This window comes from Elgaria multicarinata, chromosome 4 (genome assembly GCF_023053635.1).
Source record: "Elgaria multicarinata webbii isolate HBS135686 ecotype San Diego chromosome 4, rElgMul1.1.pri, whole genome shotgun sequence".
NCBI lineage: Eukaryota > Metazoa > Chordata > Lepidosauria > Squamata > Anguidae > Elgaria > Elgaria multicarinata.
In genome coordinates this window covers 62,604,802-62,626,591 of record NC_086174.1, presented here as the reverse complement: position 1 = coordinate 62,626,591, position 21,790 = coordinate 62,604,802, and the positions used below count along the sequence as shown (strand labels likewise).

At 41.2% G+C, this 21,790-nt stretch overlaps 1 protein-coding gene across 1 annotated transcript in view; it reads right to left on the bottom strand.

Annotated features, from left to right (window-relative positions):
- Positions 1–15,615, bottom strand: part of WDR27 (WD repeat domain 27) — an 88,365-nt gene extending 72,750 nt beyond the window's left edge. The window contains exons 1-10 of the mRNA XM_063125659.1: positions 15,422–15,615; positions 13,039–13,180; positions 12,639–12,763; positions 10,965–11,078; positions 10,091–10,142; positions 8,685–8,755; positions 7,802–7,913; positions 4,014–4,146; positions 2,638–2,741; positions 2,177–2,244 (exon numbers count right to left, since the gene is read on the bottom strand). Coding sequence (XP_062981729.1) covers positions 2,177–2,244; positions 2,638–2,741; positions 4,014–4,146; positions 7,802–7,913; positions 8,685–8,755; positions 10,091–10,142; positions 10,965–11,078; positions 12,639–12,763; positions 13,039–13,180; positions 15,422–15,613 — 1,113 coding nt within the window. The 5' untranslated portion in view covers positions 15,614–15,615. The remainder of the gene's footprint in view (positions 1–2,176; positions 2,245–2,637; positions 2,742–4,013; positions 4,147–7,801; positions 7,914–8,684; positions 8,756–10,090; positions 10,143–10,964; positions 11,079–12,638; positions 12,764–13,038; positions 13,181–15,421) is intronic.
- Positions 15,616–21,790: the final 6,175 nt, after the last annotated feature.

Genomic DNA, 21,790 nt, shown 5'->3' with positions numbered 1-21,790 from the left:
CCTAGCTTTGCTCCCCTGTGAAATTTAAATAAATCCTTGTAATCATTTCTAAATTTGCATGCATATTAGCATATTCAGATTTGATGCAGATTAGTGTGCTAGGGGCCTGGTCCCGAAATACTTTTAGGAGCCTAACAAAGCCCCTGAAGCACTGTATCCCAGCATCAGAAAAGTGAAGAGAAGAGGACAAAGCTCAGTGTTAGAGAAGCTATTTTGTGTGTCCAAAGCTGTGCCTTCAGTCATCTGCATCGTGAAACATAAGAAGAGCCCTGATGCTGGATCAGACCAAGGACCCATCTAGTCCAGCACTCTGTTCACACAGAGGCCAACCAGCTGTCAACCAGGGACCAACAAAGCAGGACATGGTGCAATAGCACCCTCCCACCCATGTTCCCCAGCAACTGGTGCACACAGGCTTACTGCCTTGAATACTGGAGGTACCACACAACCATCAGGGCTAGTAGCCATTGATAGCCTTTGCCTCCAGGAATTTATCCAACCCCCTTTTAAAGCCATCCAAATTGGTGGCTGTCACTACATCTTGTGGTAGTGGGTTCCATAATTTATGTGCTCTGTGAAGAAGTACTTCCTTTTATTTGTCCTGGATCTCCCACCAATCACTTTCATGGGATGACCCTGGGTTCTAGTACTTTGAGAGAGGAAGAGAAAGGTCTCCCTATCCACATTCTCCATACCATGCATAATTTTGTACACCTGCATCATGTCTCCCCTTAGCCTCCTTTTTTCCAAGCTAAACAATCCCAGTTGTTGTAACCTTCCCTCATAGGGGAGATGCTCCAGCCCCTTGATCATTTTAGTTGCCCTTTTCTGCACCTTTTCCAGCATTATAATATCTTTTTTAAGATGTGGTGACCAGAACTGTACACAGTATTCTAAGTGTGGTCGCACCATAGGTTTGTATAAAGGCAGTATGGTACTAGCAGTTTTATTCTCAATTCCTTTTCTTATAATGCCTAACATGGAGTTTGCCTTCTTTATAGTGGCTGCACACTGGGTGGACGTTTTCATCGAGCTGTCCACCACAACCCCAAGATCTATTTCTTGTTCAGTCACCGCCAGCTCAGATCCCATCGGGGGGAATCTGCACGTCGTACCAAGATCGCTTCTAAGAGACCCCAGTGCGGTGTGAAAGCGATCGTGTAACTTGCCTTTGGAAGACCTGACGAAGAGACGTCTTTGCCGCCGCCGCCGCCACCCACAGACCTCCTCGCTGACCGGTGAGGAGAGCTCGGCTGAAGAAGGCGGGGTTGAGAGTGGAAGAAGCTCTCCACCCCGCCTTCTTCCCTCGAGCTCTCTGTCCCAGCCAGCAAGGAGGTCTGCGGGTGGCAGCGGCGGGAAGGACGTCTCTTCGTTGGCTCTTCCAAAGGCCAGTTACACGCTCGCTTTCACGCCGCACTGGGGTCGCTTAGAAGCGATCTCGGAACGACGTGCGGATTCCCCCCAGGTTATACTTGAAGTTGGTTTTTTTGCCCCAGCATGCATCACCTTACACTTGCTTACATTGAACCACATCTGCCATTTGGATGCCCGCTCTCCCAGCTTGGAGAGATCCCTTTAGAGCTCTTCACAATCCCTTTTTGTTTTAACAACCGTAAATAATTTGGTGTCATTGGGAAACTTGGCAAGGTTTGGAAAGACTTCTGCCTTAGACCCCAAAGAACTGTAGCCAATTAAGAGTCGACAATAATGGATATGTGCAGGGGCAGTGTGACAGAGCTCACGCTTTGCATGCAGAAGGTCCCAGGTTCATCCCTGGTTTCTCCAGGTAGACTGAGAAAAACTCCTGCCTGAAATCCTGGAAAGGTCTTGCTTCCAGATGGTGTCAACAATACTGGGCTAGATGGACCAATGGTCTGACTCAGTATAAGGCAGGTTTCTATGTTCCTATGATAGTTCTATAAATGATATAAAGCAGCAGCATAAATCTTTCCAATGCTATATTTTAAATGGTGTAGAATTTTGCATCATTACCACTACATTCTCAAAATAAAACTGGGGTGGGTGCCTTATCTAAAACTGTTGTTAGCATGTGATACCATATCTGTTAGTTATTCTGGAAAATAAAAGGTTCTTCTAAATTTTCAGTTTTCAATGTTGTGAACATACAAAAATTATTGAATATTTTAAAATATTTTAAAATCAATACTGTACTCACCTTACCATTGACTGCCCTCCTCATTAAAGCGCACGATCCAGCAAACTGAACGCTGAGGGCGCTGAAATCTTTACACACAAAAATGTCCAACATGATAAAACGTTTGTCCATCTTTCTAAGCTAGAACTACATCATATTATATCAAATACTGTGTTAATTTCTTTCCTCATATGTGTTTTAAATCAATATAGATTTATTGATTTCTACAAAAGGATTTGTCAATTTCAAAATATGCAAGAAAAAAGAAATCATTAGCTTCTACTGCAATAATCATACAAAAATTATAAGTCAACCCTGAAGAGACTGTGTAATTCTAACCAGTCAGCAGAAACAGGAACAAGAAAGTCACACATGAATGAAGAGAATTTTTAAACAGAAGTGCTGACTTTCTATACGCACGCACGCACATAGACTAGTGTGGCTATAAAGCACATCAAACTGTAACAAACATTTAATTGTACCTCTATAATGTAAAACAGCTTCCAAGTTGAAATTGGCCATATTGATTATGAATAAACCAGTAGAACTTCCTATCCACAAGCATCGGGCATTCACAGCAGGAAAGCTAAGTTTAAAAAAAGAGAGAGAGAAAGAAAATGTCTATTTATAAGCCTCCTCCATTCAGGCAGAGTAACAAACTTACCCCAATTGCACTTTACACTGCAGAATTTACACAGAGGTAGACCTATAACACAGACCTCCCACGACATTGTTGGGTACAGTCACCGGCACAACATCCCCAAATTTTACTCTTACTATTGCCGTTTTCTTTCTGGAAACAAAGCCACATATGGAACATAAAATATCGACAGAATCTACTGAGTTGCCTTGGGAGGCATCTTTATGGCCCAAACATAAGCAACATTCTGGGGTGTAAAAACGTCCCATGCAGTTTTTCAAAGGAAACTGGTCTGGGGAAGCAGACTTAAGTTCTCTGATTGTTAGTAGGTTGGCACAAGCCATGGGGTTTCGGGGGGGGGGGGCGGGAGGGGGAAATAATTACCTCACCAGAGACAGATTTCTTATGGGGTTAGAAAAATGCTCCACACAACCAAAAAACATGAGCTTTTAAAAATAAAAAAGTTTTGCTCAAAATGTTACTTTGACAGTTTGTTATATTCTAATATTTTCAGTTGAAAACACAATTTTTATGATACCACAGATGGATTTGAGGTTGTGGGGCATTTTACCACTCCAGGATAAATTGGAAAATGGCTTGTGGTAGTAAAATGACCCCAAAATACATTTGTGTATATTTTAGAATTGTTTTAGGAAAAAACAGGCCTTGTCTTCATTACAGATACAATGAGATACTCTTAAATCTCATAGTTTTGATGCAGGGAATACTTACCATGTGAATTGGAGTTTGTACATACTCAAACTGGTATTTTTCCTTACATTTGGGCTCATCAGCCCGCCCTCCCCCCTTCTACAAACAGATAAACCTCATTTTAAATTACTTGAAAACTCATCTTAAACTTTAAACATCTTTAAAGAGAAAAGCTGACTCAACAGTGATGGAAGGGGAAACGGAGAGGCTAACTGGCTGCCTAGGTACAGCCATAAATCAAACCTGTGAAATGAAGTCAGGAAATCAAGATTAGGAGTTATGCTGTTTTAAGTGCTCGACTTGCTTTGTAATTTGCTTATTTCATATTAAAGGGTTTGATATTATATATTATTAAAATAACATGAATGCCGATAAAATAATGTCCTCAGGTTACTACAACATTAAAAAAAATCACCTACTATACTATAGAATATTACATACATCTATATCATTCTCTTTTATGTAACATACGAGACCAAGCAATCAATCCAAAATTATTGCACTTACTTGTGTTCTTCATCACCTAAATTTGTAGACTTATCACAGTGTGCAATTCTGAGAACTGGAAAAGTGGTTTCAACTGTTTCTTCTTCTCTTAAATCATTTGGAGTATACATCTTAGGAGTATTCTGAATCTCATCTGTGGAAAACAGACAATGTTATCATATCAGATGCAAGCTGACCAAGACATTCAATTTAAAATTAAAATGGAATTAGTTAATAAACAGATTTAATTCAGAACACATTTGTATGACAATTTATGAGGTGGTGTTTTACAATTACTTCACAGTGAAATACATGTGTGTTTTCTGTTGGTCGTCCTGCAACAGCATGAGGGTGAGCTCTAATCGTTGAATATAGCACACATGATATCAACTCAGTTGACCCCTCCTCTGTCCCTATCCTACCATGTTCTCTTCACTAAATTTGCGCACTTACAGTAGATAACTGGGCTGGCGTAGCTGCCTGGCATAAGCAACTGTGTTGGGAAAACTTAGCTTCCACATAGCTGTGAAGGTGCAATGAGCAACTAATACCAATTGACTTCTCTGCATTCGCCCCACTGATGCAGCACACAGCAGATGTGATCATGCTGTTAGCTGAACACGACTCCTTTTAAGATGACATGCAAAGACGTTTGACTTTCACATCTTCACATTATAAATAATAAAAAATACATCCTCAGGACTTTTTCGCCTAGCAAAATCCACAACATTGCAAATGTTTACGTTGAAATTTTAAAAATGTGTATTGGGCTACTGTTTCACAGCTTCAGAGTAGGGACGTGTGACACTGGGAATTCTGTTTCCCCTATTTTGCACATTTCCTTCAGTTTCTGCCATTTGTACAAACTTTAATTTGTGCAAACTTGGGGGGATCTTGAAATTTGTGCAAGTAGGCTTTGATCTAATGGTACCCCTGCACGGCCAGCCCTTGCATGCTGGCGGCGGTGTCTGCATGGCCAGCCCTGTCAGGCGCAAGGCCTCTACTGCTGGTGGCCATGATGTAACACTTCTGGAGGCAAACGCCGAAACAAGCAGGAACAATGAGCATTTCCGCTCATTTCAGCACTTGCCACTGGAAGCACTATATTGTGGCTGCCAGCAGCAGGGGCCGTGTGCAGGCTACTACAGGCATGCTTGGGCCGCCAAAGCAAGGGCACCACTGGATACTTCCATGGTGTCCTAATTTTTTTAAAAAAATACTTTTTTATTGGCAGTCTTGTGTAAGTCCACTTGTCCACTATGTAGTCCTGCAGGGGCATTTTTCCCTCTTTTCAATATCCTTGTTAGTTTCGTATTTTCCACATACTACTTCCTTTAGCCTATTCCATACTTGTCAAAGAACTTGCCAATTTCATCCTCCACTTTGGCACTTCCAGATGATTTTTTTTTTTTTTTTTTTTTGCGAAGGGGGTGGGGATTGATGAATTCTTTGACAAGTACGTAATATAGCTCTGTTGGAAGAAATGAAGTACTGTGTGGAGAGGAAGAAACGAATTGATGCCAGGGGTGGGGAGGGGGGAGAACGGCACGAAATCTGCAGGGCAGAACCGGAAAAATCCGTCAGGTTTTCATGCCCCAAATGGAATTTTCATACATTCCTACTTCAGGGCCCAATTCCAATATTGCTGGAGTCTGTGGTGGATCTCACTTAGGTTAAAAAACACTAGACCCTTATAGGACATATTTGTGGTACTGCCCTATTTATATAATTTATAACCTGAGTATTCTACATTAATATGTATGGGCTTGCACTCCCATTGAAGGAACAGGATCGTAGCTTGAACCATCTCTATCACTTGAGGCTCTATCTTTGAACCATCTCTATCACTTGAGGCTCAGTGTCAGCTTTGACAGGTGACTCAGTTATACCCTATCTGAACAGGGATTACCTAGTTTCAGTAATCTATGTTCTGGTAATCTCCAAATTAGATTACTGCAATGCACTATAGGTGGGGCTGCCCTTGAAGACTGCTCGGAAGCTGCAACTTGTACAAAATGCAGCAGACAGATTAATTGCCGGGACCAGAAGGTCTGAGCACATAAGACTTATTCTGGCCTGCTAGCCCTGGCTCCCTATATGTTTCTGAACCTGATTCAAGGTGCTGGTTTTAATACATAAAGCCTTATATGGCTCAGGATCGCAGTTTCTGATAGAATGCCTCTCCTGACCTGAACCTACCTGGACTCTACAATCAACGTGTGGGGCCTTCCTCCGAGTGCCTCTTCCGAGGGAGGCTCTGAAGATGGCAACAAGGGAGAGGGCTTTCTCAGTGGTGGCCCCCAACTATGCCCACTGAGGCCCACCTGGCGCCAACATGGCCCTCTACTCCCAGACATTGAATGGCATATGATGAACAGTTATGTCAGCTGTCTTGAACAGGTCTGTTATTGAAATTGTTTACCGACATTGTTTTTAGTTATGAAAATTGATTTACATTTTGTATGTTAATTTTTTTTAGACTATTTTTATTAGAATGTTGTATTATGTAACGTTGTATAATGTTTACAATGTTGTAGGGTGGGATTCTTTAGGGGGGGGGGGTTGTGAATTGTTGTGAACTGCCCAGAGAGCAGTTATTGGGTGATATAGAAATGAAATAAATAATAAGTAATAATAATAATTTACTCAAAGTTGTTTACAAGTGTTTTTTTAAAGGAATAGCAAACAATTTAAAAAAACTTTAAAAGAAAAAAAGCAACATAAATGACAGTTTAAAAACAGTATTTACAATGCAGTCTTAAGCAAGCCTACTCAGAAGTAAATCCCACTGAGTTCAAGCAGAAGCCTCAGTAAAGTGACAGGTTAAAAGCCTCACGTAGAAAAGCCTTCAGTGAGGGGGGTTGAAGACTGCATGAAAACAAACTGGCAATCAGGCAGGTTGACTGAAGACTGGCATAGCACGATCTGATCGGATGGCCCCAGACAAAACCCCAGTGCCCAGATTCTGGACCCAATGAAGTTTTCAGATTGTCTTTAAGGGCAGCCCTACACAAAGTAACTAGGTTATGAATGACTGTGTCTAGGGGGCTGCTTAGATGCTTTGAAAGGCCCACGGTTGCTGCGCAGTGGCGCTCCATCAGTTATATGACGCAGCAGCCACTTCACAGCCATCGTGGGGCTCTCCCACAAAGCTGCGATTTTAAAAAGTCAGGGACTTTTTCGCTGGAGCGAGGTAAATACAGTGCAACCACTGTCTAACCTCACTCCAGCATCATGGTAGAGCCCTGACCTGGGCAGAGGGTGGTCTCAACAGGCCAAATGGCCGCCAGAAAGCCCTCACCATCTCTCTGTATCAGGATTAGTTTCTGCCATCCCACAGCAGAGAAAGCGTGAGGTTTTCCTAAATGTGGCAGCAATTCAGTGCCATCAAGACCAGGCAGGGCCTTGGTCTGATTTCTCAAACAAAGGGTATAGCTGGTGTACCAGAAACCGTTAGTAAAAACGAGGGACAGCAAATCAGATCATATTATGCCAATCCACAATCAACTTCACTGATTGCCAATTTGTTTCGGGGATCAATTCAAAGAGCAGGTTTGAACCTTTAAAGCCTTAAATGTTGTAGTGCCAGAGAGTATCAGGAATTGCCTCTTTCCATATCAATCTGCCCAAGAACATCACTCTACTTCATAGAACCTCTTGATTTGTATGCACGTGTTATATATGTATATGACATTTGAGCATACAACTAATCTATACTGATCAAAAATATATATTTGAAAATAATTTTAACCATATCATTAATTAACAGGCAATAATTCTCAAAACGTTTCCTGGAAGCATCACGTTACCCAAATGTTCAGATTTCCTAATTTTGTTGCAAAACTTCTCTCTTTCTTTCTTTACGTTGATATGTACCACACAGCGATACTGATGCCCGCTAATCAAGCTGAAGATCCACAACTGAAAGAGAGAAAAAACAGTTACAATAACCCACTTTTCCACATTTGTCTTTTAGTAAGCATGTTCTGGTGATATCACCTGAGTTCAACGGTAAAGTTGTGGCAAGATACCAAATATAAATGCTAACTTTCTCCAACTTGGCCATGAAACCAACTTTCCAGAATGTCAGCTCAGACTGCAATTTTATTTGGGCTAGATTTATTACAGTATAAGTAAAGGAAGCATAACTGTGAATTTTGGCTCACTAATAAAGTGTCAATGAAGTAAAACTTGAATTTCATTTACTTTTAACAAAGTTGGAACTTTTCAGCCTATATATAAATACATTATAAAACATGTGACTACAAAAATATATGTTTTTCAGTTGTCCCAAAGAAGAAATCCAACAATCCAGAAGCCACAGCTCAGTGATAAAACCTATTTTGTCTGTATATGGTTGCAGATTCAGTCCTACATATCTCTTGTTAGAAAGACTTGATTCCGAGAGTCAGATACTGGGCTATATGGCTTATATAAAGAATATCCTATACTATATTGATAGTTACAGTTTTTACAAATATTCAGAGTTGCCTAATACTGAGTCAGGCCCTTGCTGCTTCGATCTCAATTTTATCTACATAGACTGACAGTAACTCTCCAGGATTTCAGACAGGGGTTTTCCCAACCATAACTGGAGATCTCAGGAACTGAACCTGGGATGGGACTAGCCAATCAAAAGGCATGATTTTACTGTCTAATTTTATAATAATCCAATAGTCAAATGCTTCCTACCTGTCCATCTGCACATCCAGTGATAATCTGTTTGTTCTCTTCATCAATGTAGAGACTTAGAAGAGGAAATGCTGTACAAACAAATTCCACTGTGTTATTAATGTATTATACTGTAATCTATGGTATTAGTTAAGTTGCCCACAGCAAGAAGATGCACAGCAGTAAATCTTTGCTCATTTAAAAGAGTTGTTTGGATGCTGAGTTTAAAATATGTGGATCTTGTTCTATTGACATTGATATATATGATTGCTAAATCCATCAGTAAGGCTGCAATCTTAGAAATAGTCTTTCACTTTGATTTATTTATTTATTATTTATTTAGAATATTTATATACCGCTCCCCATTGAAAAATTTAGTGAATGTGAGCAATGAAATGTATAAATGTGTGCATGATCTGAAACAATTTCTCTGAGCAACTATTCCAAAGAGAATATGGACTATTTCACTGCTGATAAAAGGTGGAAAGGTAAAAATGAAGGTCAAGATGCACAGAACTGGCGCTGACTACATACAGTACATGTAACAGAGCTTTAATAAAAAAAAAAACTAAAAGAACAATTCCCAAGACCAGAGGAGGGAATTTTGAGCACAGAAGTAGTGGGGAGAGTGCTGCTTAATTATTTTCCTGCTCACAAATTTCCTGTGCCAAATAGCCTTCCACTTATGGGCAAACACATGTTTAACTCCATGGGGGAGAGATCTGTTGGGAGAGCAATTTATCTCTCAAGTGGCTGCTTTTCTAAAACATTTGTGGGCAACACTTACATGCACTTACATGTAATATGTAGTAAGCCCATGGGAACAGCTTCCAAGCAGTAATGCTGGGAACTGAATAAGGAAACCCAAGATTGAGGAAAAAGAAGCAAATAACGAACAAAATATGAAGAAGAAAAAGAAAGGAGCAGTCAGCCTAAACTGAAAACCCGCACTATCAAATCAGCACAACAGTAAAACACAGAAACCAATAATAATTAGCATTCAATATAATGTGTCATCCCAATACAATGATGTTTATGGATACAGGAGTGCCGTTGCACACATGGATACAACATCTGTCCTATCTGAGTAGGGTATTCATTTGCAGATCTGTGGCCTCCACAAATATTCACAGGGCAGCACTTTGGATGGAAAAGCTCCATGTATGTTTTAGAACATATATGAGGACTCTGGATCAGGGCAACTATATATACCATTATTGTTGTCACTAGGAGTAACATGGAGAATGGGTGCAATGGTATTGAACTAAATTTAAGTCCCAGCCCATAATTCTAACAATGTATTGATTTTGCCCTTTCCCTCCAAATAATAGTACTGGCATGGATAAATATGTTCATCTCTTGTTTCAAATATTGTTTTTTAAAAGAAGACATTGGTTGACCATAATATATTTATTTTTAAAACATACCTGTTATTACTGCTGATTGATATATTAACAGTCCAGTACAATAGTCCCATACCTTTGAAAAACATTGTAATATATAAAAGCCAGTTTAGATAACAATGAAAGCAAGCATGGAATATTATGTAAACTAATATTCTGCATAGTTCAAAGTCAAAACTTCAACAAATGTATTCACTGCTGTTCTAAGGTACACAACATATGGAACTCTAGATGGTTGTTCCTTACTGCAGAAAATGATTGGTGCCTAGAACTTAACATAAACATCTGTGGAAATTACTCATCTTGAATTCAATATTGTTTACTTTCAAATAAGCATGTTTATTGTGGTAGCTTGAATCAGAAACTCTTTTATTTGAATGGCCATTAAACAAGATTGTGAGCACAAAATTTTATTTATTTATTTATTTATTTATTACACTTATATACCACCCCCATAGCCAGGGCTCTCTGGGCGGTTTACAGAAATTCTAAAATTAAGATAAAAATGAGTCCTAACATCAGCAGGTACAAAATCAAAACAAGCAAATCGTGAGCAACATTTGCTTTAAAAATAACGAAGAGTAAAATATAGACTTATAGAAACCATTTAGAGGTTTTCTGTTCGTTTCACAGGATGGGCATTGAACCCTACACAATACCAAGCAATACAGAAAATGGAATTATGACTGAACGCTAATGTTCACTGATAACATCTGATTCAGAAAAATAATGCTATCCAGTTTACCCAGTCTTCAGTTTTATACCACTTATGAGAATCATGGATTTTGTTTTACTATTACCTCAATTTTATACTTCAGTACTGTTTCTTTTATTTTGACATTATCCTGAGCCAAATAGGACATAAAAAAAAACCCACACAAAGAGGCAATTTCCTTGCCTTAAAACTTCTATCTTCAGAAACCGATATAAGTATATTTTTCTCCCAAGTACAAAACTCAGCAGCAGTCACTGGAGCAAGATGGCCCTCCAATTCAGCAAGTATAGCCTCATCCTGCAATTAATCCAGGAATAAAAGTCCATAAATTTTCAAAGTTAAAATGGTCATGTTTGACTCTGTTCACTAATTTATGTAAAGCTACTAGAGTTTTGTGCCAAATTCTAATGCACAATTGTAATTACATAACTTACACATTCAATCTCACCTAGAGGCTTCTGGCACAAACCACCATGAATGCTTCCTATTCAAGAACTATTGAAGTGAATGAGAGCTATATCAAAGTGCAATTGTGTTTTTGTGCCATTTCCATTCATATCAAAGGAACTCTCACAAGTCATTTCTGGAGGATTGTGCCCTATGTCTGTTGCATTATCTTTGTCCTCTACAGTTAATGCTATATTCAGTTTCATGAACACTTGTCATCCACCTAATTTCATAAACACTTAGCATTCACTGATTTTCAAGATAAAATAACAGTCTTGTGGCACCTTAAGATCAGTGACAGTTTTGTCCTGGCAGGCTAAAATGTTCTCTATTGATGCCCACAAATCTGACATCAGAAATGACAATATTCAGAAACCAGTGGGAAAACATTTCAGCCTGCCATGATACTCTGTAACTGAAAGTGGCCATTGTGGAACAATGAAAATTCAAACGAGATTAGAACAAGAGACTGCTGAGTTAGAATTCATCATCCAGTTCAATTCTGTCACCAGAGGTATGAATTCAGATAAAAGAATTTTTGTCACACCATCTGTGTTAATTGGTTTACGTAGTGTCAGGATGTTTGGATTATCAGCAGCTACTTCTCTGCCAATGCCCATTGACACTAATGTGACTGTCATTGCCAATAATTTCTGCATTTAATTTCCTTCTGAACTCACTGTTTACAATTCCTTACCACCACCACCAATATATGTACAGTATATAAACCAGAAACTCTCTACAATACTCCATGCATTTGATAAAGTGGGCTATAGTCCATTGAAACTTATGCCAGAAAAAATTGTTAGTCTTTAAGATGCTACAAGACTCATTGTTGTTTTTGCTGCAATAGACTAACATGGCTACCTGCTGGAAAGAATTTTAAGATGTTTACTTATCCTATGTGGCTATCCAAACATAAATTAAATTCAAACCAAATCAATAGTGATGTTTACACAGATGCAATTGGGAAAAGAAACAATAATTTGAAAGTATAATATAATAGGTCTGCAACTTAGAGACTCCCAATAATTCTTCCTAAATTATAGTCCCATGCTATGTATTTTTTTCTGTTTCAATTCTTTCCTCCTCTTATCAGCATTATCTTTTTTCTAGGCTGTTTTGTCTCCAATGTCCCCTTTAATATATTGTTCAATGATACACAAAATTGTAGTAGCAGTTTAATTTAAACATATATTATGAGCAATGTGGCTTTTGCACTGGATATAAAATGAGAGAAATTCAAATAATGTACTCCTCCAACACGCGTGAAAAATTCTACTTGATGCATCAGAATAAAAATTTCTTTCAACTTAGTTCTACTTCTCTTTTGGCACTGCTTAGATGTACACAAATATCACACTAAATTTTAAAAGTGAATATAATATCTTTGACACCATATGCTCTCACCTTTGCATTTAGCATATATATCCGATTGCCAGCACATACTGCCACAGTCTGATCATCTGGACTAAATCGGACATAAAGCACCATTCCCAAAAGTGTTCCTATCACAATGCCTTGTGGCATTAACCCTGCAGTAATTGAAACAGAACACTAAATTATTAAGACAATTGATGTCATAGAAAATGGTGGCTTGAAAACCAGGAAGTATTGTATTAAGTAAGGGTTGCAAGAGGAAAAGGTAAAGGGAAGGACACACACACACACACACACAGAGAGAGAGAGAGAGAGAGAGAGAGAGCTTGTTTCCAATTGTTCATATGTTATCTTTGATGTGGCTACATGTATGGAGCAGGTTTTGTTAAGTCATAATGCAATGATATTGAAAATACGACATAAAGTTCACCTTGTAGCACCTTCTTCATGCATTCATCCAGATTCCACACTATCACATAATCACGTGAAGCAGAGCAGATGAAGAGCGGATTTACTTTGTTCCCAAATGTCAGTGCAGTAATTGAATGGTGATGACCTATTAAGTGTAATGGCTGACAAAAGATGTTTTGGGTTATTTGAAATGCATATATATTAACAGCTAGAGAAACTCAATTTCTTCCAAAAATTCATTTTAGTTAAACTCTCGCTTTCTCAGAGTGATTCAGGCTGCAATCCTATGTTTAGACTGAAAAAAGTCCTACAACACCCAACATTCCCCAGCCAGAACATTGGCAGTTAAACAAAAAAAAATTTGTCTCAACATGCATAGCATTGTGGCCTTATAATAATTAGATACAAACATTTTAGACATACTATAAAATATAAACCTATAGGATTATATCCAGTTGTGGTCACTCCACTGATGGAAGACATCTGCCAGCAGTTGGGGGACCCTCGGAAGAAGATTTGGGGTGTGTGATGCACTGCACAGAGGAGGGGGAATTGCTATAAATTGCTCCCGCTCTGCTCCAAAGGTGAACATCATCCATCAATGGGATGACCATCATTGGATACAATTCATAGATAAAATAATCCTATTCTAATCCCTGGCAAGTAAATATGTCTATATTTTAATGGGTTAAATTGCCCCAGAAAAATGTTCTAGGTTGAGCTTTGGCAAGCATCTTAAAGGAGTTTCAGATTGAAGAACTAGCCTATGATAATGAAATTCTTTTTGCCTACACTATTTGAATGTAACACACAGAAGGCTTTATCCAAAAGACACTCTTCATGGTCAGCAGGAATTGTCTATGGTGCACTTGTCATAAAGCACAGTGAAAATGCAGGTTGCTTACCTGTAACCGTAGTTCTTCGAGTGGTCATCTGCGCATCACACACTATGGGCTTCTGCGCCTGCGCGGAACCAGTGTCGGGAACTTCAACAGCTGAGTAACGTTTTTGGCAGGAGACCCGCCCACCATCCTACTGCGCATGTCCGGGGTACCCGCCATATCCTTCAGTTCCTTGAGACCGCAGCTATCTTGGAACCAAAGGGTATGCCCATGTATATATAGATATACACACATGCGTGTATATATATATATATATATATATATATATATATTTACACACACACACATACGCAGCCTACCCCTATATATATATGTGTGTGTGTACAAGTATGTGCTATTGGTATGATGATTGCAGTATGCCTCCAAGGCTTAACGAGACGAGGAGGGAATGGTGGGTGGGTTGTGTGAATGCACAGATGACCACTTGAAGGACTACAGTTACAAGTAAGCAACCTACATTTCTTCATCGTGGTCTCTGCGCATCACACACTATGGGCGAGTAGCAAGCTGACTTACCGGAGGAGGGTAGTCTCGTTGGAAGTGGTGATTTCACAGGAGTGAGGATAAGACGGCTCTACCGAAGCTGGAGTCAGCTCCGGCGAAGTCGATGGTGGCGGAGGAGACGATACCGCCGGCGGCAGTTGCGGTTGAGGAGTCGGGGGGGCGAGATGGCGGATACGCCTCGTCTCGACAGGGTTTCTTTTTGGTACGGGTTTGTCAACCGCTTCGAGGACCTTTTTCCAGAGGAGAGCCTTGAGTCAGTCAGCTCTGTTACGGCGAGATTGCCGAGATAACTTCATACAATGTGGGCAGGTTTCGACAACATGCGACTCGCCCAAGCGTAGGAGACACAATGAATGCCCATCGGAGAGTGGAACCTTCCCGTTGCAGGAGCGGCACCTTTTGAAAGGGCCTCTATTAGAGTCAGACGTAGAGAAGGGAAAGCAAAGGTAGATGAAAAATAGAAGAAAAAAACTAACTTAACCTTGTTTGTTTGTAGGAAAAGCAAGGAGAAGGAGAAGAAGATGATAGTGGAAGAAAACTCAGCTAAAACTGTTCTCTAAGGAAGAGCGAAGCTCCTGGCGTGCTGGTAGCAGTGCGGTCGAAAGAGAACTGAAGGACATGGCGGGACCCCCAGACATGCGCAGTAGGATGGTGGGCGGGTCTCCCGCCAAAAATGTTATTCAGCTATTGAAGTTCCTGACACTGGTTCCGCGCAGGCGCAGAAGCCCATAGTGTGTGATGCACAGAGACCACGATGAAGAACTTGACATTAAGCACTAAGCTATATACTGTCCAGGCCACAATAATTAAAAATGAAAACTGGACTTTAGATCATTGTCATCAGCATCATATTTGCTGCTACTGGGTATGGTCTCCTAAGTACTCCTTCCATTAATTATAAAGTTATTTGTATATGGGCAGTGCACATGGATTGTATGTCTTCGAACCCTGATTTTCAATGTGAACTGAGCACCTACAAAGAAATATGTTTCTAACCTGGTGGTTAGGATCATCAGTCGTATTCAAAATGCAAAGTTCATTCCCATTCAAAGGAAAAGCACAATAATGGAGGTTACAAGCAAGCTGAACATGTGATTCTGGCACTTTGGATCTAAAAACCTGTTTTTCAAGAACTATGCTGCTGCTACATCCTTCTTCAGAAAAACAGAGGTCCATGGGGCTCTCCATAGTACAGCTGAAAAAGATACCAAATTAGTATATCATTAGAAATGTATAGCACATTAGGATTAATTTTAGAGGTATTTTTTGTCCTTATTAATCACTCAGCAGATTTTGTGATTCAGCCTCCCTGAAAGGTCCCAAAGGTTCTGCATGTCCACTTAACTCTCCCAAGCGTGTAAAAGAGAGTTAACATGTTATACAGGTTAGAGTGTTAGACTAGGAAAAGCCTCAGGTTGCAGCACCTTGAATTAAGGCTGGATTTTAGGGGAGGGAAAATAACAGAAATAGCAGGTTGGGCTAGATGTCATTTCCAACTGTATTTCTGGTGTTCAGTTAAAATTCTTTTAATAATTTAGTAGTTTTGTCCTTAATAAAGATCTATAGAAAGTACCAGCAACAGAAACCTCATAATAACTTCCAATGGGAACATGAGAGGCTTAGAACATGATCATACGTATGAAAATGCTTGGACCTCATTGACTCACTGAGATGCGTCAACAATGCTTTTAGTGTAGAATAGAAGGCTGAAATTGAGGTTGTTGTTATTATTATTATTATTATTATTATTTATATCCCACCTTTTCCCCAATGTTGGGACTCAAGGCAGTTTACAAGATTAAAACACATACAATTAAAACACATAAATATAAATTTACAAAAGTTAAAATAGAATTAAACCCCTGTAATAGTAAAAACATTTTTTAAAAAAAATGTAAAAAGCAATTCACAATTAAAAATCCAATATATTAACACAGGTCTGGAGTATTTCCAAAGGCCTGCCAGAACAAAAAAGTTTTTGCCTGCTTCCGAAAGTGTAATGAGGAGGGAGCCAGTCTAGCCTCCGTGGGAAGGGAGTCCCAGAGCCTTGGAGCAGCCACTGAGAAGGCCCTCTCAAGCATACCCATCAGGTGTGCCTGAGATAATAGTGGAACCAAGAGAAAGGCCTCCCCTGAAGATCTCAGCGCATGGGCAGGCTCACATGGGAGAACGCGGTCTGTCAGATAACCTGGACCCAGACATATAGGGGCATCTATGGCATCTTGAATACTAGAAAAGGCTGAAAATAGGACACTAAGTCTAGTAATTGAAACTCAGGTGGCCATATGTCTTAGTAACATCAGCATCCAGCATGCCAATACAGAGCATGCCAAGCCATATGCAGACAGAATGCTGGGATTTGGGTGTTCAGCGATAATCAAGGAGAGTTTTCAGTGGCAGCCAGGAACATATCTATGCTTTCAGGATGCAAGTTGTATTTACTAGTACTACCACGCAAATAAAAACTATTTCACACATTCCATCTCTTGGTCATACCAGGGCTGCTTCCAGACAGAGGGCTCCTAATGCTATCAATTAGAAGGCATTGTGCAGCTATTCTAACTTTTTTCCCCCCTCCTTAGCAGATTTTTGTTGTAAGAAAAAAGACAGAAGACGCAGTGGGAAGATTATGAGTGGAAGACAATGTTGTTTGAACACCCAGTAAAATTCTGTAAACGAGGCAGGGCGATGGCATGAAAAAAGCCTTGTCAAGAAGCACCCTAGGCTTCTCGTGTAATGCACCTTCTTGCCCTTTAGAAGCAGACTTCCTCAACTTGGTCCCCTCTAGATGTTTTCAATTCCCACAAGCCCCAGCCAGCACAGCCAATGGTCAGACATGCTGGAAATGATAGTCCAAATCATGCGGGAGGCACAAGCTTGGGGAAGGCTGCTCTAGAGTATGTATACATACTAGAAATTAAATGACCAGAGATTTATTGCCTCTATTCAGTTCAGAATCATGTCAGGCCTACCAACAAGTTTCCATCTGTCTTCCCTCCTGGATACCATGGTGCCTCTTTCACCTGGAATAACCTGTCTTTCCCAATGTGTGCCAAACCTTGCTCTTTGAGTATGTACTCCCACAAGAAAGAGAGGAAATACATGCCCCATCAAATATCCCATCAAACACGTTAAGCCACAGTGGTTAAGCATTTTGAGCTAAACATTATGGCTCAGCGTGTCGTGTGAACCATTCCTCACCATGGTGGCTACATAACCACAGTTCAAACACACTCACTAACCATTTATGCAAAAGGGTTAGTGGCCTAACCATGGCTTAGTGTGCTGTGTGAACAGGACTATTAAATGCTGAACACTCCAATCCTAACTATATTAATTCAGAAGCAAATCCAATTAATTTTAATTAGAGTTAGTTCTGAGTAGAAATGGTTAGGATCAGGCTGTAAATCTTTACATCACACATGTTCCTTAACAGTTCTGGTTAAAGTATTGAGATGCCTTAAATAGAGTCAAACCATCCATTTTTGAGGGTGGAATGTTTAGGACTGCCACATCATCATCATGACTGACTGCTTGTTTTTCCTTTCTGGAAAGACAGTTGTCATCCAATTATACAGAACTGGATTAACATAAAATTGAAATTTCAGTTGTGCATTCTGTTTCTGCCAACTTTTTATTTCGAAACAAAATGTGGACAAGCTGAGCTGCGTTGTCAAAGCTGATTAACTGTGAAAAGAGAACTGCTGATGATTAAATTTCTCAGAAGAGAACAGGATTGGACAGTTTCAAGCCCCCTATATATCTGTACATTCTTTCATCAGCAACAACAAAAGCTGACAACAAAAGATTTCTATCAACGTTGCCATACATGTGACAATCCCCATACGCATACAAGAATTCAGGGCCGTTTTAAATTTTATATACAGTGTCTTGCTGTGGCAGATACTTAACAAATATTCTGCATTCTCTTACACAATACACAAGAATTCAAGCATGATTGCGCAGGGCATACTAACTTTGGTACCAATTGTTTTTAGGAAGCCTGAACAACATTAGTTCTTGGAGTGACTGCTGAGCTTTCAGCAAAAGCACGAATGGGAGCAGAAGAGCCTGTGGGAGAGTATGGCTTGAGAGGGGGCAGGATTTTTTGTGCTGACGTGTTACTGCTTGGTATGGGTAGATTGCTGTGACAAAGGAGAATTCCAAACACCCATAACAACAGCATAGTGTAGAAGGGAGGGCTGCCTTCTCTCCAGCCTTTTTATCTCCAGCCATTGGTTGCTGTTTTTCTAACCAGGGTTCCATGAGCATCCCCCAGGGCAGTGATGCAGAATCCCTGGCCTATGAGTCTGATCCAGCCCACAGAACCTTTTTGGGCTCCCTCAGGGAGCAAGGCTTGGCCTCCACGCCCTGTCCTCTAGAGGAATCCCAACTGTTATCTGAGATAACAATGGGGATGCAGTGGCTGGGGGGACTCAGTCTGTGCTGGAACAAGTGGTTGTTCTTCCCAGTGGCTTTGCAGATGCCCATGGGCATTCTGTGATTTAGGGCACAATCTGGCTGAGTTTGGACGACACACTAATCAACGGTTGTTTCCCATTCTGTTCCCATTACCCAATTACCCCATTGATTAGCGTGTCGTCGGAACTCTGCCTCTATGTATGTTTAGGCAGAAAAAGCCCTGCAACTCCCAGCATTCCCCAGCCAACATTGCTGGCTGGGGAATGCTGGGAATTGTGACTTTTTTCTGTCTAAGCATATCCAGGGTCGCACCCTTATTTGTTTTGCTTTTGAATTTTGGAACTGTTGAATACATTACCTATTTACCACTTTTTATTTACTTCTGGGCAGAGAGAGGAGATGGCGTTTCCGCAGGATGTATTTGCAACACATTAGAAGTTGCAAATACTTCTAATCACCCTCTCAGAGGACGGAATGGCACAAGTTTGAATGAATTGCAGAACTGCTGCCTTCTGACAGCACTGCTGGGCAACAGGAATTGACAAGGCTAAAGCGAAGAGTGGAGAACCCTCCCTTCTTAAACCAGGTTCCGGGACACCCAGCGGCTTACTGGTGCCAGGAGTGAGAAAGAGATACGGGTGAAGAACGCTGCAGTTCGTGGTCCTCTCCACCGCACCTCCCTTGAGGTGAACTGAAAGTGACTGAGAGAAAGTGGGAGACTGAGCATTCGGAGCCTCTAGCGTGAGGATTCCCGACTGACCAATCAGGCGACGCTGTATTATTCTACAAAACACGGCTATGGGCGGAGGCGCGCGAGTGAGGGGCGGGGACTTCAGTGGGACTCCTGACGTCAGCCGCGGTGCAGCACGAAGGCCGCTAAAATGGTTGGCGGAGAAGCAGCAGACGCTCAATGGAGAAGCAGCCAATCAGCGCAGAATGAAGCCCCAAGCGCCCCCGCCCCCCCAGTTAAACAGCAGGTGAGCTGACGCTTGTCTGTCTGTCTGGCCTTACCGTCCGTGGCTGGTGCAGGCCGATGCCAGCCCGGTTTCCCGCAGGACGAAGGAGATGATGCCAATCCTTCCCCACTAAGAGGTTTCCTAGGTAGCAACGACGCCTACGGCAAGGCTAAGAGGCCAATTCCAGCCATGTCTTTCGCCTCGTTCTGTCCTGCTTGCAGGATATTTCGAAGCGCTGGAAAGAACTAGGCGCTTCCGCGTGAGACGGAGATGATGAGATCGCTGCTGCCTCCCCATCCCTGCCAGGCTTCTGTAGCTTTAGCATCAGCGCGTCAGGCAGAAATCCAATGGATGGACTTGAGTCCGACATCTCTCTCTGTGGAGGGAGAACTGTGATGTGTCTGTTGAATTTCTGCCTGCCATGCAGCTGCTACTGACACCAGTTTTGTGCCTTTGTCAAGGAAGGGTGACAACGTTAATGAGGACAGTTGAATGACCTCAGCCTTGATGGTATAGACTGACAGCTGGTATTTAAACGACATCCTCCACAATAGACCAACTCTCCTGGAGGTTCTTATTTTTAATTGTTCCTTCATGTTAGATGGGGGTTTGAAAGGAAAGGAACCTCTCCTGCAAGCACTGAGTCATTACTGACTCTTGGAGGGACGCCAGCTTTCGCTGACGTTTTCTTGGCAGGCCTTATAGCGGGGTGGTTTGCCGTTGCCTTCCCCGGCCGTTATTACCTTTCCCCCAGCTAACTGGGTACTCATTTTACCGACCTCGGGAGGATGGGAGGCTGAGTCGACCCGAGCCGGCTGCCTGAAACCAGCTGCTGCTGGGATCAAACTCAGGCCGTGGGGAGAGTTTCAGCTGCAGAAACTGCTGCTTTACTGCTCTGCGCCACACGCAGAGCACTTGCAAAACTGCTGCTTATTTCACAAGAGGGTTCTTTGAGAAAAGATTTATTTAGGAGGAACTATGGGTTAAAAGAAGTGGGTTTAGCAATAGAGGGGGCCTTGGAAGTGTTGGTTCAGACAGCGAAGCCTTGCAATGTGAAATAACTGTCGTTGAGTGTATGTGTGTAGTGTTGTTTACTCAGTATTACACAATAAGAGGTAGGACACCCACACCTCTAAAAGCATGGCTTTTAGTTCCAGAGATGAAAAGTCCAGGAAGAGATGAACTCTATTACCTCACTTTCTAGAAAGTAACTACTGCACAATAGCATAGGAAGGGCACCTTCCGTCATCTTGCTCTGAACTGCTTTAGGATACAATATGCTCCATCACACCAGCGATTTATCGCACACTCGCCATGCCTGGTATGTGTTTTTGCAGCCCGGTACTCACATAACGTCATCCACATCCTGCACTCATTTCACCTCTTCCCCTTCATGTTTGTTTTCTTTTTGGAGCGTGGAAAGTCTGGATTATTTCCCCCTCCATACAAAGTAAATGCACTCCTCCCTCCTGTGTATTGCTGTCATTCCGTTCTGTCTGACCATCGCGTTCTTTGTTGAGAGCGTGTGTCTAAGGGTGGTCTCGCTAACAAAAGAGGAGGGCGAGGTGGTTCTCCACTCAACTGTGAAGGAGGAGGGAGAGAGGTTCCATTTAACCCTATGTTCTTACTCCTGAGTATTTATTGCATTTCTATACCGCCCAATAGCTGAAGCTCTCTGGGCGGTTTACAAAATTAAGACAATTCAAAATACAATATAAAAGTTCAACCAGATAAAAACAGCAGCAATGCAAAAATACAAATTTAAAATACAATTTTAAAACACCAAGTTAAAATTAATTTATAGACTGTTAAAATACTGAGAAAATAAAAAGGTCTTCACCTGGCGTGTAAAAGAATATAATGTAGGTACCAAGCAAACCTCCTTAGGGAGCTCATTCCACAGCCGGGGTGCCACAGCAGAGAAGGCCCTCCTCCTGGTAGCCACCTGCCTCACTTCCTTTGGCATGACCAGGGGTACATTTTCACC